The sequence below is a fragment of the Heterodontus francisci genome, chromosome 3 (assembly GCF_036365525.1).
Source record: "Heterodontus francisci isolate sHetFra1 chromosome 3, sHetFra1.hap1, whole genome shotgun sequence".
Taxonomy (NCBI): domain Eukaryota; kingdom Metazoa; phylum Chordata; class Chondrichthyes; order Heterodontiformes; family Heterodontidae; genus Heterodontus; species Heterodontus francisci.
In genome coordinates this window covers 204,973,471-204,992,419 of record NC_090373.1, presented here as the reverse complement: position 1 = coordinate 204,992,419, position 18,949 = coordinate 204,973,471, and the positions used below count along the sequence as shown (strand labels likewise).

Genomic DNA, 18,949 nt, shown 5'->3' with positions numbered 1-18,949 from the left:
CCTGCCTCACTTGACAGATGAGGAGTTACTTATCCTTTCGACAAGAATTCCCTATAACTCTCGGGTATCTTATTCTCAACCCCTGCACTCATGTTTTTTTACTTGGCCTTACAGCTGTAGTTAGTGCTACAGTATGATGTGCTGTACTCTCGGTCAGGGCCCCTTTCTCTGCATGGCTTCTTATACCCCAGTAAGTCCCATGAGTTTACCTTGCAACTTCCAACATTCTGCACGAAGATTCCCCACCTTGTGACAATGGTAACACTTCGGCTTGCGGACCTCACTTCCACCCTCAGCATCTTTCTTTCTGGCACGAGGAAGTGATCCTGAGGCATTCCCAGCTGTCCCTTCTTGTCCCTGGCTACTTGCCTTCTTTTCGCCCTCCCACTGACTATCCTTCTCGTGTTTGTGGGGTGACGGACAAAGGGTTTGGGCTTATAAACAAGCTCGTAATCATCAGCAATTTCTGTGGCCTGTCTGGATGTTGAACCCTTCTGGTTTTCTACATAGGTTCTTGCCAATGGAGGGAGTGAATTTTTAAATTCTTCCAGGAGAAGTAGTTCCCTAAGGTTCTCATAAGTGGCTTCTATCTTTAGTGCCCATATCCAACAATCAAAATTAATTTGCTTTACCCTCTCAAATTCTATATAAGTCTGTCCAAACAAACTCCGGAATTTCCGAAATTCCTGTCGGTAAGCTTCAGGGACTAACTCATACACAGCGAGAATAGCCTTTTTTGCCATCTCATAATCTGCAGAAGCCTCCTCAGAAAGCATGGCATAAACTTCATGAGCTTTGCCCAACAACCTGCTTTGCATAAGCAGTGTCTAACTTTCCTTTGGCCGTTTCATTTATTTGGCTATCTTTTTGAAAGAAATGAAAAATGCCATGTCCCTTTCCTCAAACCTAGGGAGAGCTTGTATATATTTAAACAGCTTTCCGCTGGGTCCTGAGCCGGAGTCGGACTCTTCCTCACCTGAATCTTCACTTGAGTCAGGACCACCCTGTTGTTTTAATTCCAGCTTTTTAGATTCAACTTCCCTTTCTTCTTTCTCTCATTCTCTTTGCAATTCTAGTTCAGGTTTTTTCATTGTCCCCTTTTACAAACTCATGTTTTTTTCAATTCTTTTTCCTGTTGAAGCTGAATTTTTCCATTTCTATTGCTTTATCTTTTTCTTCATCAAGCTTAAGTTTTTCCATTTCCTGTTCCTGCTGCATCTGTAACTGAGTTTTCATTAATTCAACTGCACTACCCTCTGCTTTACTTTCTTCTTCCAATTCCAAATTTTGTGCTATTACTTCAGTTGTGTCTGCTTACTTAGCTCCTGGTTTTAACTCTAATCCCAATTTTGCTGCCAGTTCTATTAGCTTAAACTTAGTTAAGTACCTCAAATCACTCAAGGATACATCTTCCTTCCCCAGAAAAATCGCAGCAACTGGCAAAGACATGCCAGTGGTGTAGACTTTACTCTATTACACAAGAAACCTGGTTCATTTTATTTTTTCTTTGTCAATTATTATTATTCCACTTACGTCTTCGGCGTTGGGTTTATCCCGACAAGATCCTCCAATTTTGTTAAGACCCAGGCAGGAGGAGTGCACTGTTATTCTAGTTCCACTTCTCCACATGTCACAACATATATTTAAATTTTCCAACTTACTGATACAGTCAATGATGTAGTCGATTTATCCCCAAAGTAAACACACCAACCAGGTTTCTTTCATAAACATGCAAGGTTCCTTCAAAGATGCAAGGTTTCTTCAAACAAAGTGACTTCTGACAATGCAGCAAACTCTTCCAGCACTCCCCTGCCCACCGCCCTCTGTTGACATCATCAATGTGCTCCCAGATTCGCACATGCGCAGAACAGAGTCTTCCTGCCAGTGTGGTGCTTCACATGCGCAGCCTACGTCAACACCTGGCTTGCCAGGACTAATCTGTGCATGTGCACGAAAATGTAATTTGTCGCTCGTCACTCCCAGCCTCACCACCTCTCCCCACTCGGCTCCCTCCCACCTCTGGTCCCCGCTCCCTCCCGCTTCTGGTCCCCGCAGCCTTTTTTCCCCGCATGGGGTCAGTGGAAGAGAGAGAGTGACAAGTTAGGCACGGGAGGTGAGGGAGACTGCGAGCGGGAAGGACCGGGGGAGTGAGCGGCCGAGAGGAAAGAAGGGGTGAGGCCACAGATCTGTTGAATTACATACACAGTCCTGCACACGCAGCTATCCTGGAGCTGTTCTCTTTGTCTGGTAGAGATTGGAACTTCCAAATGTTGGAAATCTCTTTTTAAAATGCTTACAGGTTTAAAATTTGAGTTTGTGTCCTGAAATAATCGTCAATAAAGTTTATTAAACAGCCTGTTGCAGGGGGCAGGAGCAGGGGCCAGAAGTGGCCATTTTGGTTTCATCTGTTTTCATTTTTGTGACAAATTGAGCAGCGCCATCTTTGCTACTGGCAGCTGCCAAAAACATCGCAGACAGTGACGTTTCAGTGCATGAGGCTGCATTTGCACATGCACAATCTAGGAAGAAATAGGAATCTGAAACTGGTTGCAGGATTGGTTTTCAAGAGAGACAGTTGAGCTATTTCTCTTCTGTTGCAGGTAGAAACACCAACTGGCTTGTTTAACAATTGAAACCAAAACTTTCCAGAAGTTCCAGCATTTATGGAATCCTTTTCGGTTTTAAAAGACAAATTCTCAAAATTTAACAAAAAAATGGAAACACTTGGAACACCTCTACCCTCGGAGAATTGAAATACCATTTTTAAATGTGTTTCATTACAATGTATAAAAAAAGATGACATTTTAAAACACATTTTCACACTCATCCCCATTAACTCTTTACCTGTAGATAATGCAATTTTTCTTTGCACCACCTTTGCACTCCTTTAACTCGAAACAAACTCAGATTTGTGATAAAGCATCTGCAATAACATTATTTTTGCCCTTAATATGGATAATCCTTAAGTGATAGGGCTGTAATAGTAAACTCTATTGGAAAAGACTGGCATCCTAGTTTTTAAATTTTTCCACAAAAACAATCCCTGCTGGGTTTTTATTTGAAAACAGGTGCCTTCCAGTGACTGTTTATAGTTCAAACTCAGTTCATAACTTCCGGTGACCTTTTTAAAAAAAACACCCAAAGTTCCAGCATGTATGGAATCTATTTCAGTTTTAAAACACAAATTCTCAACATTTTTAAAATGGAAACACTCATAACACCACATCCACCCTGTCAAGACCTCTCACAATCTTAAGTTACAGTCAAGTTGCCTCTTACACTTCTAAACTCCAGCAGATACATAAGACAAGCGGCCCATTCCAGGTATTAGTCCAGTAAACCTTCTCTGAACTGTTTCCAGCGCAGTGGTCTCACCAAATCCCTGTATAACTGAAGCATAACCTCCCTACTTTTGTATTAGTAGAGAAATGGTGTTGGGGAAATTGATGGGATTGAAGGCTGATAAATCCCCAGGGCCTGATGGTATGCACCCCAGAGTACTTAAGGAAGTGGCCCTAGAAATAGTGGATGCATTGGTGGTCATTTTCCAAGATTCTATAGACTCTGGAACAGTTCCTACAGATTGGAGGGTAGCTAATGTAACCCCACTATTTAAAAAGGGAGGTAGAGAGAAAGCAGGGAATTATAGACCAGTCAGCCTGACGTCGGTAATGGGGAAAATCCTAGAGACCATTCTCAAAGATTTTATAGCAGAGCACTTAGAGAACAGTGGTAGAATCGGGCAGAGTCAGCATGGATTTACGAAAGGGAAATCATGCTTGACAAATCTACTAGAATTCTTCGAGGATGTAACTGGTGGAGTTGATGAGGGGGAGCCAGTGGATGTGGTTGATTTGGACTTTCAGAAGGCTTTCGACAAAGTCCCACATAAAAGATTAGCATGTAAAATTAAAGCACATGGGATTGGGGGTAGTGTATTGCGATGGATAGAAAATTGGTTGGTGATCAGGAAACAAAGAGTAGGGATAAATGGGTCTTTTTCCGAATGGCAGGCAGTGACTAGTGGGGTGCCGCAGGGATCGGTGCTGGGACCCCAGCTATTCACAATATACATTAATGATTTAGATGAGGGATCTAAATGTAATATCTCCAAATTTGCAGATGACACAAAACTGGGTGGGAGGGTGAGTTGTGAGGAGGATGCAGTGAGGCTTCAGGGTGATTTGGACAAGTTGAGTGAGTGGGCTAATGCATGACAGATGCAGTATAATGTGGATAAAAGTGAGGTGATCCACTTTGGTAGCAAAAACAGGAAGGCAGATTATTATCTTGAATGGCTATAAACTGAGAGAGAGGAATATGCAGCGAGACCTGGGTGTTCTCGTAGACCAGTCGCTGAAGGTAAGCATGCTGGTGCAACAGGTGGTAAAAAAGGCAAATGGTATCTCGGCCTTCATAGCGAGAGGATTCGAGTACAGGAGCAGGGATGTCTAGCTGCAATTATACAGGGCCTTTATGAGGTCACACCTGGAATATTGTGTGCAGTTTTGGTCTCATCTGAGGAAGAATGTTCTTGCTGTAGAGGGAGTGCAGCGAAGGTTTACCAGTCTGATTCCTGGGATGGTGGGACTGACGTACGAGGAGAGATTGAGTCGGTTAGGATTATATTCACTGGAGTTCAGAAGACTGAGGCGGGGAAACTCATAGAAACCTATAAAATTCTAACAGGACTTGACAGGGTAGATGCAGGAAGGATGTTCCCGATGGTGGGGGCGTCCAGAACCAGGGGTCATCTCTAAGGATACGGGGTAAACCTTTCAGGACTGAGATGGGTAAAAATTTCTTCATCGAGAGAGTGGTGAGCCTGTGGAATTCGCTACCACAGAAAGCAGTTGAGGCCAAAACATTGTATGTTTTCAAGAAGGAGTTAGCTCTTGGGTCTAAAGGGATCGAAGGATACGTGGCGAAAGCGGGAACAGGCTACTGAGTTGGATGATCAGCCATGATCATAATGAATGGTGGTGCAGGCTCGAAGGGCCGAATGGCCTACTCCTCCTATTTTCTTTGTTTCTATGTATTCAATTCCCCTCGTAATAATTTATAACATTCTATTAGCTTTACTAATTACTTGCTGGACCTGCATACTAAACTTTTGTGATTCATGTACTCGGACACCCAGATCTCTTTTCCTCTCAGAACTCTGCAATCTCTCACCATTTAGATAAAATGCTTCTTTTTTATTCTTCCTGCCAAAATGGACAATGTTAATCTAACTGGCCTGCAGTTGCTAGGACTGTCCTTACACGCTTTCTTGAATAAGGGTCATATTTGCACTCTCCATTCCTCTGGAGCTCCCTCATATCTAGGGAAGATTAAGCACTTAGCCAAGTGCTCCCCCATAGATACTTGGTCCATTTATTTATTTAGAGATACAGCACTGAAACAGGCCCTTCGTCCCACCGAGTCTGTGTCGACCAACAACCACCCATTTATACTAACCCTACAGTAATCCCATATTCCCTACCATCTACCTACACTAGGGCAATTTACAATGGCCAATTTACCTATCACCTGCAAGTCTTAGGCGGTGGGAGGAAACCGGAGCACCCGGCGAAAGCCCATGCGGTCACAGGGAGAACTTGCAAACTCCGCACAGGGAGTACCCAGAGTTGAACCCGGGTCCCTGGAGCTGTGAGGCTGCAGTGCTAGCCACTGTGCCGCCCCTGCGCCCACCTGATTTACCAGCACCCGATCCATCAGTGCCTCCTTTCTATTTGGCCGAGAAGATATTGATCAAGGAAGTTCTGAACACAATCCAGAAATTCCTCCCCTACTTTCCAATCGATATTTGGGTTATTAAAGTCTTCCAAGATCACCACGCTATACTTCTTGCATATCTCTATGATTTCCCTGCAGATTTGCTCCTGCATCTCTCTTTCACTATTTCGAGACCTTTAGAAGACCCCTAGTAGCGTGACCATACTCTTTTTGCTTCTCAACCCTCACCAAATGGATTCTGTCTTGCCCCCTCAAGGACATCCTCCCTTTCCAACACTACAATGTCTTCCCTAATCAGTACTGCCACCCCACCTCCCCTTTTTCTTCTCTATCTTTTCTGACCACTTTATATCTTTGTATATTCAGCACTCACGTTTTAAGCATCATTTCCTTTATTGCCACTACATCATATTCCCATAATGCTATTTGTGCTTGTTGTTCACCAACCTTATTCAGCACACTTTGGCCTGGATTTTGTGAAGGAGGTGGTGCTCCCGATGCCAGGCCGAAAAAGCAGGGGAAACCTTGGCCCAGCCTTTGTGTGCCACCCCCCACCACCCCAGCGCGATCTTCTGTTGGTCCGGAGGCAAAGTTTTTGGCACTGGGATCTCCATTTTTTTATAACAACATCAATTGTTGTAAAAACCCATCTAGTTCACTGATGTCCTTTAGGGAAGGAAATCTGCTTATCCTTACCTGGTCTGGCCTACATGTGACTCCAGGCCTACAGCAATGTGGTTGACTCTTAATTGCCCTCTGAAATGGCCGAGCAATCTATTCAGTTGTCAAGCATAATTAGGGATGGGCAACAAATGTTGGCCTTGTCAGTGATAGCCACACCCCTTGAAATAAATAAAAAATTATTTTAAACCTTTTCGGCCTCCTCTCGAATGCCTTTAGATCCTTCCTAAAGTGTGGTGCCCAGAATTGGACACAATACTCTGGTTGAGGCGGAACCAGGGTTCTATACAGGTCCACCATAACTTCCTTTCTTTTATACTCTATGATTCTATTTATAAAACTCAGGATCCCATAAGCTTTATTAACTGCTTTCTCAACCTGCCCGCCGACCTTCAATGATTTGCACACATATACCCCAGGTCCTTCTGCTGTTGCATCCCCTTTAGAATTCTACCCTTTATTTTATATTTCCTCTCCACGTTCTTGCTACCAAAATGAATCACTTCACACTTTCCTGCTTAAAATTTCATCTGCCATTTGTATGTCCATTCCACCAGCCTGTTTAAGTCTATCACTATCCTCCTCACAGTTCTCAATGCTTTCAAGTTTTGTGTCATCCGCAAATTTTGTACACCAAAGTCTAGGAGGGAATCTATGTGTGGAGCCAGAGGAAATGGGCGAGGTACTAAATGAGTACTTTGCATCAGTATTCACCAAAGAGAAAGACTTGGTGGATGATGAGTCTAGGGAAGGGAGTGCAGATAGTCTGGGTCATGTCGTTATCAAAAAGGAGGAGGTGTTGGGTGTCTTGCAAAGCATTAAGATAGATAAGTCCCCAGGGCCTGATGGGATCTACCCCAGAATACTGATGGAGGCAAGGGAAGAAATTGCTGGGGCCTTGACAGAAATCTTTGTATCCTGATTGGCTACAGGTGAGGTCCCAGAGGACTGGAGAATAGCCAATGTTGTTCCTTTGTTTAAGAAGGGTAGCAAGGATAATCCAGGAAATTATAGGCCGGTGAGCCTTACGTCAGTGGTAGGGAAACTATTCGAGAGGATTCTTTGGGACAGGATTTACTCCCATTTGGAAACAAATTAACTTATTAGCGAGAGGCAGCATGGTTTTGTGAAGGGGAGGTCATGTCTCACTAACTTGATTGAGTTTTTTGAGGAAGTGACGAAGATGATTGATGAAGGAAGGGCAGTGGATGTTGTCTGTATGGATTCAGTTAAGCCTTTGACAAGGTCCCTCATGGCAGACTGGTACAAAAGGTGAAGTCACACGGGATCAGAAGTGAGCTGGCAAGATGGATACAGAACTGGCTCGGTGATAGAAGACAGAGGGTAGCAGTGGAAAGGTGCTTTTCTGAATGGAGGGTTGTGACTAGTGGTGTTCCGCAGGGATCAGTGCTGGGACCTTTGCTGTTTGTAGTATATATAAATGATTTGGAGGAAAATGTAGCTTGTCTGATTAGTAATTTTGCAGACGACACAAAGGTTGGTGGAGTTGCGGATAGTGATGAGGATTGTCAGAGGATACAGCAGGATATAGATCGATTGGAGACTTGGGCGGAGAAATGGCTGATGGAGTTTAATCCGGACAAATGTGAGGTAATGCATTTTGGAAGATCTAATACAGGTGGGAAGTATACAGTAAATGGCAGAACCCTTCGGAGTATTGACAGGCAGAGAGATCTGTGCGTACAGGCCTACAGGTCACTGAAAGTGGCAACACAGGTGGATAAGGTAGTCAAGAAGGCATATGGCATGCTTGCCTTCATCGGTCAGGGCATAGAGTATAAAAATTGGCAAGTCATGCTGCAGCTGTACAGAACTTTAGTTGGGCCACACTTAGAATATTGCGTGCAATTCTGGTCGCCATACTACCAGAAGGATGTGGAGGCTTTGGAGAGAGTACAGAAGAGGTTTAGCAGGATGTTGCCTGGTCTGGAGGGCATTTGCTATGAGGAGAGCTTGGATAAACTCGGATTGTTTTCACTGGAACGATAGAGGTGGAGGGGCGACATGATGGAGGTTTACAATGTTATGAGTGGCCTGGACAGAGTGGATAGTCAGAAGCTTTTTCCTAGGGTGTAAGAGTCAGTTACTAGGGGACATACGTTTAAGGTGCGAGGGGCAAAGTTTAGAGGGGATGTGCGAGGCAAGTTCTTTACACAGAGGGTGGTGAGTGCCTGAAACTTGCTGCCGGGGGAGGTGGTGGAAGCATGTACGATAGCGATGTTTTAGAGGCATCTTGACAAATACATGAATAGGGGGATACGGTCCCCGGAAGTGCAGAAGGTTTTAGTTTAGGCAGGCATCGAGATCCGCGTAGGCTTGGAGGGCCGAATGGCCTGTTCCTGTGCTGTCCTGTTCTTTGTCCTTTGTTCGAGGTCATTAATGTGTATCAAGAAAATCAGTGGCCCTAACACCAATTCCTGTGGAACCCCACGACATGGGCTGGATTTTACACCAGGCGGATGGGAGCTGGCCACCGACATAAAAGTTGGTGGCGAACCTGCTTCTGTCCAGCCCGGGGATCCGACCCGCATTTTACAGGTCCCCAGGCTTTAATTGTTCCGAGGTGGGACTTACACCCGCTTGAGGCAGGATGTCCCGCCTCATTGCGCTGCTGGGCAATCATCGAGCCGGCAGCTCTTAGTCCCAGCAGCGCCACCGGGTGTGGTGGCCACTGCTGGGACTGCAGCCCAGCCGAAGGCTTGGAGCCAGGAGTCCAGGTAAGTTAGAGTCACCTCGCTGGGCGAATATGTCGCGGCCCGGCAAGGCAAAGATGATTGTTTGGGAGGAAGGGGGGATGTCTCAGGTTGGGGAAGATGGGGCGGCCCTCAATCGGGCACACTGTGTCCGTTTGTCCAGGCTCGCCACCCGTGCACTGAGAGGCTGCCAGGTTTTACTGGGTGGCCTTTCACGTCTCCTGGATGCCCACTTACCATGGGTAAAATTCCCGTGGAGGCTGGCTAAGGCCTTTAAGTGTCTGTTAAGTGGCCACTTAAGGGCCATGATTGGCCTGGGGCGGGCAGCCCGATTCTCGTCCCCCCGGCTCATATAAAATGGGACAGAAGCAGGAGCGGGTCGGGAAGGCATCCGGAGCCTCTAGCTCAATTTTACATCACCCCGCACCACCATCCGGCTTGCTGGGGTGGCATAGAATTCCGGCCTATATCTTTGTCCAGCCTGAAAAACAACCGTTCACCACTACTCTCTGTTTCCTGTCACTCAGCCAGTTTAGAATCCATGTTGCTATTGTCCTTTTTTATTCCATGGGCTCTATCTTTGCTGACTAGCCTGCTATGTGGCACTTTATCAAAAGCCTTTTGGAATCCCAACACATCAATCACATTACCCTCATCAATCCTCTTTTACCTCTTAAAAATAGCACAAGCAAGTTAGTTAAACACAATTTGCCCGTAACAAATCCATGCTGAGTTTCTTAATGAATCCACATTTGTCCAAGTGACTATTAATTTTGTCTCAAATTATCGTTTCTGAAAGCTTTCCCACTTCTGAAGTTAAACTGACTGGTGTAGTTTCTGGTAATATCCTTACACCCTTTCTTGAACAAAGGTGTAACATTTGCAAAATCTCCAGTCCTCTGGCACCACCCTGTATCTAAGGTGTATTGGAAGGTTATAGCCAATACATCCGCAATTTCTACCCTTACTTGGATGCATCTCATCCGGCCTTGGTGACTTATCGACTTTACGCACAGCCACAGTACCTCCTCATTGTGAATTTTAAGCCCATCCTGTCTCAGCTACCTCCTCTTCCACTATGACGTGGACAGCACCTTCTTCCTTGGTAAAGACAGATGCAAAGTACTCATTTCATATCTCAGCCATGTCCCCTGTCTTCAGGCATAAATCCCCTTTTTGGTCCCTGATCGACCTCACTACCACCCTTTTTCTATGCATATGTGAGATGCCAGTCTCTTATTCTCTTATTACTTTTTTCACTTTCCCCTCTGAACTTTTTATCTATCAGCCTGGTTCTCAAATGTATTATCCACCTGACATCTGTCCTACTCACACTTTTACTGCTTTATCTTACTGCCTATCCTTGTCAACATCCAGGGAGATCTGGATTTGTTTATCCTACCTTTCCCCCTGATGGGAATGTACCTTGACTGCACCCAAACTATCTCCTCTTTGAAGGCATTTTTCTGTTACAGTTTTGCCTGCCAGTCTTTGATTCTAATTTACTTGGGCCAGATCCGTTCTTACCCCGTTGAAGTTGGCCCTCCTCCAATTAATTATTTTTACTCTGGATTGCTCCTTGTCCTTTTCCATAGTTAACCTAAACCTTATGTTGCTTTGATCACTGTCCCTTAAATGTTTCCCTACATACACTTGACCCACCTCATTCCCAGGACCAGATCCAGCAGGCCTCCTTCCTCTTTGGGCCAGAAACATACCGATTTAGAAAATTCTCTTGAGCGCACTTCATAAACTCTTCCCCTTCTTTGCCCTGACATTATTACTATCCCAGTCTGTATTTGGATAATTAAAGTCCCCCATTATAACTACTCAATAGTTCTTACACCTCTCTGTAATGTCCTTGCATAGTTGTTCCTCTATATCTTTCCCACTAGTTGGTGGCCTACAGAATACATTCAGTAGTGTAATGGTACCTCTATTGTTTCTTAGCTGCAACTAAATAGGATTCTGTCCTTGACCCCTGTAGGACATCCTCTCTCTCCAGCACTGTATTGCTTTCCTTAATCAGTACTGCTACCCCACCTTTTTTTCATTCCCTATCTTTCCTGAACACCTTAAATCCAGAAATATTTAGTCCCCATTCCTGCCCTTTTTTCATATTCCATCATATTCCAGTGTGGCTGCAACTCACCAACTATATTTACTGTTACGAGTGTTTCCATTTTTTGTTAAATTTTGAGAATTTGTGTTTTAAAACTGAAAAGGATTCCATAAATGCTGGAACTTTGGGTGTTTTTTTTTAAAAAGCGAGATCACCGGAAGATTGGGCTGAGGTTGAACTGTAAACGGTTACTGGAAGGCACTCTTTTCAAATATAAACCCAGAAGGGGTTGTTTTTGACTTGGAGAGATGTTTAAAAATAAGTGACAAGGTTAGAATTATAGATATCATGAAATTGGACTTCTGGAAAGTTTGGTTTTCAATTTGAACTGTTAAAATAGCCAATTGGTGTTTCTGCCTGCAACAGAAAAAAATCAGGTCAACTCTCTCTCTCTTGAAAACCAATCCTGCATCCAGTTTCAGATTCCTATTTGCTCCTGTATTTGAAGAAACCCTGCATCTTTGAAGGAACCTTGTATGTCGAATGTTTGTGTGAACTGAAACATTGTTGCTGTATTCCTGTTGTAAGATCTATTTGGAGCCTCTGTAACTGCACCTCTTGGAAAGCCTACCCAAACTGATCTTCAAAATTGCCTGAAAGTACTGTTCTCGGAATATCCCAGTGACAGCCGTCGACATGCCTTTGGGATGCCTAACCAAAACATAGGAAATCTTTCCATACCTTCTATTCAGCCTGAGTGTTTTTTTTATTGCTTCTATTTCTTTGCAACAGCTGTAAACAAAAACCCCTTTTTCCGGTAAACTGGTGTGTATATGTGTGTTTATGTGAGGGCGAGGTTAAATAAGAAGCTTTAATATTGCAATTTGTGTGTATGTTTTGCTTCATTATTGGTTAAGATTTGGCTTATAATAAATGGAGATAATGTTGTTGTTTATTAAAGAAACCCAATTGGTGTGTTTATTCTGGGGAAAAATAGAGGACATGATTGTATCGCTAAGTGGGAAAATTTAAAAATATGTTTTTTAAAAATTAATTCAGTGGATGTGGGTGTCGCTCGCTAGGACAGCATTTATTGCCCTTGAAGGTGGTGGTGAGCTGCCTTCTTGAACATAGAGCAGTATGTAAATAGTCCAACTCGGGAAGGGGCCATACTGGACCTGGTGTTGGGAAATGAGCCCGGCCAGGTGGTTGAAGTTTCAGTAGGGGACTACTTTGGGAATAGTGATCACAATTCCATAAGTTTTAGAATACTCATGGACAAAGACGAGAGTGGTCCGAAAGGAAGAGTGCTAAATTGGGGGAAGGCCAACAATACCAAAATTCGGCAGGAGCTGGGGAATGTAGATTGGGAGCAGCTGTTTGAAGGTAAATCCACATTTGATATGTGGGAGGCTTTTAAAGAGAGGTTGATTAGCGTGCAGGAGAGACATGTTCCTGTGAAAATGAGGGATAGAAATGGCAAAATTAGGGAACCATGAACCAGGTGAAATTGTGAGACTAGCTAAGAGGAAAAAGGAAGCATACATAAGGTCGAGGCGGCTGAAGAAAGACGAAGCTTTGAAAGAATATCGGGAATGTATGACCAATCTGAAACGAGGAATTAAGAGGGCTAAAAGGGGTCATGAAATATCTTTAGCAAACAGGGTTAAGGAAAATCCCAAAGCCTTTTATTCATATATAAGGAGCAAGAGGGTAACTAGAGAAAGGATTGGCCCACTCAAGGACAAAGGAGGAAAGTTATGCGTGGAGTCAGGGAAAATGGGTGAGATTCTAAACGAGTACTTTGCATCGGTATTCACCGAGGAGAGGGACATGACGGATGTTGAGGTTAGGGACAGATGTTTGATTACTCTGGGTCAAGTCGGCATAAGGAGGGAGGAAGTGATGGGTATTCTAAAAGGCATTAAGGTGGACAAGTCCCCAGGTCCGGATGGGATCTATCCCAGGTTACTGAGGGAAGCGAGAGAGGAAATAGCTGGGGCCTTAACAGATATCTTTGCAACATCCTTAAACACGGGTGAGGTCCCGGAGGACTGGAGAATTGCTAATGTCCCCTTGTTTAAGAAGGGTAGCAAGGAAAATCCAGGTAATTATAGACCGGTAAGCCTGACGTCAGTGGTAGGGAAGCTGCTGGAGAAGATACTGAGGGATAGGATCTATTCCCATTTGGAAGAAAATGGGCTTATCAGTGATGGGCAACATGGTTTTGTGCAGGGAAGTTCATGTCTTACCAACTTAATAGAATTCTTTGAGGAAGTGACAAAGTTGATTGATGAGGGAAGGGCTGTAGATGTCATATACATGGACTTCAGTAAGGCTTTTGATAAGGTTCCCCATGGTAGGCTGATAGAGAAAGTGAAGTCGCATGGGGTCCAGGGTGTACTAGCTAGATGGATAAAGAAATGGCTGGGCAACAGGAGACAGAGAGTAGCAGTGGAAGGGAGTTTCTCAAAATGGAGACGTGTGACCAGTGGTGTTCCACAGGGATCCATGCTGGGACCACTGTTGTTTGTGATATACATAAATGATTTGGAGGAAAGTATAGGTGGACTGATTAGCAAGTTTGCAGACGACACTAAGATTGGTGGAGTAGCAGATAGTGAAGGGGACTGTCAGAGAATACAGCAGAATATAGATAGATTGGCGAATTGGGCAGAGAAATGGCAGATGGAGTTCAATCAGGGCAAATGCGAGGTGATGCATTTTGGAAGATCCAATTCAAGAGTGAACTATACAGTAAATGGAAAAGTCCTGGGGAAAATTGATGTACAGAGAGATTTGGGTGTTCAGGTCCATTGTTCCCTGAAGGTGGCAACGCAGGTCAATAGAGTGGTCAAGAAGGCATACGGCATGCTTTCCTTCATCGGACGGGGTATTGAGTACAAGAGTTGGCAGGTCATGTTACAGTTGTATAAGACTTTGGTTCGGCCACATTTGGAAGACTGCGTGCAGTTCTGGTCGCCACATTACCAAAAGGATGTAGATGCTTTGGAGAGGGTGCAGAGGAGGTTCACCAGGATGTTGCCTGGTATGGAGGGCGCTAGCTATGAAGAGAGGTTGAGTAGATTAGGATTATTTTCATTAGAAAGACGGAGGTTGAGGGGGGACCTGATTGAGGTGTACAAAATCATGAGAGGTATAGACAGGGTGGATAGCAAGAAGCTTTTTTCCCAGAGTGGGGGATTCAATTACTTGGGGTCACGAGTTCAAAGTGAGAGGGGAAAAGTTTAGGGGGGATATGCGTGGAAAGTTCTTTACGCAGAGGGTGGTGGGTGCCTGGAACGCGTTGCCAGCGGAGGTGGTAGACGCGGGCACGATAGCGTCTTTTAAGATGTATCTAGACAGATACATGAATGGGCAGGCAGCAAAGAGATACAGACCCTTAGAAAATAGGCGACATGTTTAGATAGAGGATCTGGATCGGCGCAGGCTTGAAGGGCCGAAGGGCCTGTTCCTGTGCTGTAATTTTCTTTCTTTGTTCTGGAGTCCATGTGAGGTAGGTACACCCACAGTGCTGTTAGGAAGGGAGTGCCAAGATTTTGACCAAGCAACAGTGAAGGACTGGCGATATAGTTCCAAGTCAGGATGGTGCGTGACTTGGAGGGGAACTTGCAGGTGGTGGTGTTCCCAAGCATTTGCTGCCCTTGTCCTTCTAGTTGGTGGAGGTTGCGCGTTTAGAAGGTGCCGTCGTAGGAGTCTTGGTGCTTTGCTGCAGTTCACCTTGTGGATGGTACACATTCCTGCCACTGTGTGTCGGTGGTGGACGGAGCGAATGTTTGTGGATGGGGTGCCAATCTGTTTTGGCCTGGATGGTGTCAAGCTTCTTGAGTGTTTTTGGAGCTGCACCCATCCAGGCAAGTGGAGAGTATTCCGTCTCTCTCCTGACTTGTGCCTTATAGATGGTGGACAGGCTTTGGTGAGTCAGGAGGTGAGTTACTCACCGCAGGATTCCTAGCCTCTGACCTGCTGTTGTAGCCACAGTATTTATATGGCTACTCAAGTTCAGTTTCTGGTCAATGGTAACCCCTAGGATGTTGATAGTGGGGGATTCAGCGATGGTAATGCCATTGAATGTCAAGGGGAGATGGTTAGATTCTCTCTTGTTTGAGATGATCATTGCCTGACACTTGTGTGGTGCGAATGTTACTTGCTACTTATCAGCCCAAGCCTGGATATTGTCGAGGTCTTGCTGCATGTCTCCACAAACTGCTTCAGGATCTGAGGAGTTGCGAATGGTGCTGAACATTGTGTAATCATCAGAGAACATCCCTACTTCTGACCTTATGATTGAAGGAAGGTTATTGATGAAGCAGCTGAAGATGGCTGGGCCTAGGACACTACCCTGAGGAACTCCTGCAGTGATCCCCTGGAGTTGAGATGATTGACCTCCAACAACCACAACCATCTTCCTTTGCGCTAGGTGTCACTCCAACCAGCGTAGAGTTTTCCCCCTGATTCCCATTGACATCAGGTTTGCTCGGGCTCCTTGATGCCATACTCGGTCAAATGATGCCTTGATTCAATGGCAGTCACTTTCACCTCACCTCTTGAGTTCAGCTCTTTTGTCCATGTTTGAACCAAGGCTGTGATGAGGTCAGGAGCTGAGTGGCCCTGGTGGAACCCAAACTGAGTGTCACTGAGCAGGTTATTGCTAAACATGTGCCGCATGATAGTCCTGTCGATGACACCTTCCATCACTATTACTGATGATCGAGTTTCGACTGATGGGGCGGTAATTGGCTGGGTTGGACTTGCACTGCTTTTTGTGTACAGGGCATACCTGGGCAATTTTTCACATTGCTGGATAGATGCCAGTGTTGTAGCTGTACTGGAACAGCTTGGCTAGGGGCACGGCAAGTTCTGGTGCACGGGTCTTCAGTACTATTGCCGGAATGTTGTCAGGGCTCATAGCCTTTGCAATATCCAGTGCCTTCAGTCGTTTCTTGATATCATGCAGAATGAATCGAATTGGCTGAAGTCTGACATCTGTGCTGTAGGGGACTTCAGGAGGAGGCCGAGATGGATCATCAACTTGGCACTTCTGGCTAAAGATTGTTGCAAATGCTTCTGCCTTATCTTTCATACAGATGTGCTGGGCTCCCCTATCATTGAGGATAGGAATATTTGTGGAGCCACCTCCTCCAGTTAGTTGTTTTATTGTCCAGCACCATTTATCGCTGGATGTGGCAGGACTGCAGAGCTTAGATCTGATCCGTTGGTTATGGGATCGCTGAACTTTGTCTATCACATGCTGCTTATGCAAGTTGGCATGCCGATAGTCCCGTATTGTAGCTTCACCAAGTTGACACCTCATTTTGAGGTATGCCTGGTGCTGCTCCTGGCATGCCCTCCTGCACTCTTCATTGAATCAGGGTTGGTCTCCTGGCTTGATGGTAATGCTAGAGTGGGGAAAATGCCAGGCCATGAGGTTTCAGATTGTGGTTGAGTATAATTCTGCTGCTGCTGATGGCCCACAGCGCCTCATGGATGCCCAGTTTTGCATTGCTGGATTTGTTTGAAATCTATCCAATTTAGCATGGTGGTAGTGCCACATAACACGATGGAAGGTATCCTCAATGTGAAGGCGGGACTTCATCTCCACTAGGACTATGCGGTGGTCACTCCAACCTATACTGTCATGGACAGATGCATCTGCGGCTGGCAGATTGGTGATGACGAGCTCAAGTATGTTTTTGCCTCTTGCTGGTTCCCTCACCAACCTGCCGCATACCCAGTCTAGCAGCCATTTCCTTTAGGACTCGGCCAGCTCAGTCAGTGGTGGTGCTACCGAGCCACTCTTGGTGATATACATTGAAGTCCTCCACCCAGAGTACATTCTGCACCCTTGCTGCTCTCAGTGCTTCCTCCAAGTGGTGATCAACATGGAGGAGTACTGATTCTTCAGCTGAAGGAGGGCAGTAGCTGGTAATCAGCAGGGGGTTTCCTTGCTCATGTTTGACCTGATGTCATGAGACTTCATGGGGTCCGGAGTCAATGTTGAAGACTCCCAGGGCAACTCCCTCCCAACTGTATACCACTGTGCTGCCACCTCTGCTGCGTCTGTCCTGCCGGTGGGACAGGACATACCCGGGGATGGTGATGGCAGTGCCTGGGACATTGTCTGTAAGGTATGGTTCAGTGAGTATGATTATGTTAGTAAGGAGGACTTTGCAGAGTCGACAAGGCTGGGTTTGCCTTTGTCGTTTCCGGTGCCTAGGTCTGTGCTGGGTGATCCGTCCTGTTCCATTCTGTTTTTTTGACTTTGTAGCGGCTAGATACAGCTGAGTGGCTTGCTGGGCCAGGAACCAATTCCGGAAGCAGCATTCCTATAGGCTTGTGAGTGTCCTACTTGCTTTGTTGTCTTCATCAGCAGTGCTATGTCATCTGCATGGACAAACCTCTGGGGTTTTGCTGCAGAGCATATCTGCCATACAGATGTTAAAATATGCTAATGTGAGCACTGTTGTGGCAGACCATTGTTGAGCATTTGTAATTGGCTGGTCTAGATAATTGCGGAACGTATGGTTGCTCATTAAGGTGTTGATAAGCCTAAGATTTTGAATGATTGTTAAAAGCTTCAGTACTCGGACTTCATGCCAGACAGTGTTGTATACTGATGACACTGTCTCTGAAGGCAGCTCCAGTCTTCAACTGGTTCTGGAAACCTACCTCTTTATTGGTAGTGTATGCAAGGACGTAGCCATTGATGTTCTGATCAGCCTGCTGTGCAAGTGGCTGGCGCACTAACCTCTTTATTGATATGGTGTCTGGCACATTTTGCCTTCGAAGTGTGCGTGCACACTGCAAACGTCATTTTGAAACCTCAAGGGACGTCATCGTGCCCAAACCCGAATTTCACCCACTTAATTTGTATCTTGACGGGAAATTGACCTATTTTGTGCTTCACTTTTGACTTTTAGATAAGGTACAGAGAAGCAAGGGAGAGTAGAAGAAAGAAGTTTGATGAAGCTTATCGATACATTATTGAAATCTTGGCTGGAAGACTAGAGCTGGCGAAAACTGCCGTGGAAGATTTCATTTTGGATTCCCTATCTGTAAGTAATGTTATTTGCTGTATTTGAATTGTTTTAATTTAGTCTTGTCTCCTATTTTTCCAAGTCATTTCTGGAGGAGCAATCTTTTATAAAATAAAAACACAAAATGTTGGCAGTACTCAGCAGCTCAGTCAGTATCTTTGGAGAGAGAGTTCATGTTTCAGGTCGATGCTCTTTTGTTGGAAAGATTGATGAGAGTTCATCGATCTGAAACGCTAACTCTGTTTCTCTCTCCACAGATGCTCCTGACCTGCTGAGTATTTCCAGCATTTTCTGTTTTTAATTTTAGATTTCTAGCATCTGACGTATATTGCTTTTGTATTAATCTTTATTTTACATTCCTCTTCCTAATTCTTTGCTATTTAGATAGTGAGACTTTTTTTTTAAGCTTATTTCAACTCTTTCATTTTCCCTCCTGGTTGTGGAGGGATTGACTATTGAGGTTCATTTCAGGCCCAACAGTCAAGCAGCTGGCCATGATTTCAAGCTTGAGCTGAGTGTTTGCAAATTTTAGTTGAACCTGTTCATTAGTGGTCTCCATTATTCCAGTCAGTGTGGAACAAGCAAACCTCTGTGCAAGATCTCATTTGATGATCACAGGAGATCACATCCAGGTGATTCTCCCACAGTTATACATTTTCAAATTCTAGTGAAGGGCATTTTTGGCCAGCGACCAG

At 44.9% G+C, this 18,949-nt stretch overlaps 1 protein-coding gene across 1 annotated transcript in view; it reads left to right on the top strand.

Annotated features, from left to right (window-relative positions):
- LOC137367180 (dynein axonemal heavy chain 8-like) overlaps positions 1-18,949 on the top strand; it is a 2,531,605-nt gene that overhangs the window by 25,803 nt on the left and 2,486,853 nt on the right. The window contains exon 2 of the mRNA XM_068028616.1: positions 18,138-18,272. Coding sequence (XP_067884717.1) covers positions 18,138-18,272 — 135 coding nt within the window. The remainder of the gene's footprint in view (positions 1-18,137; positions 18,273-18,949) is intronic.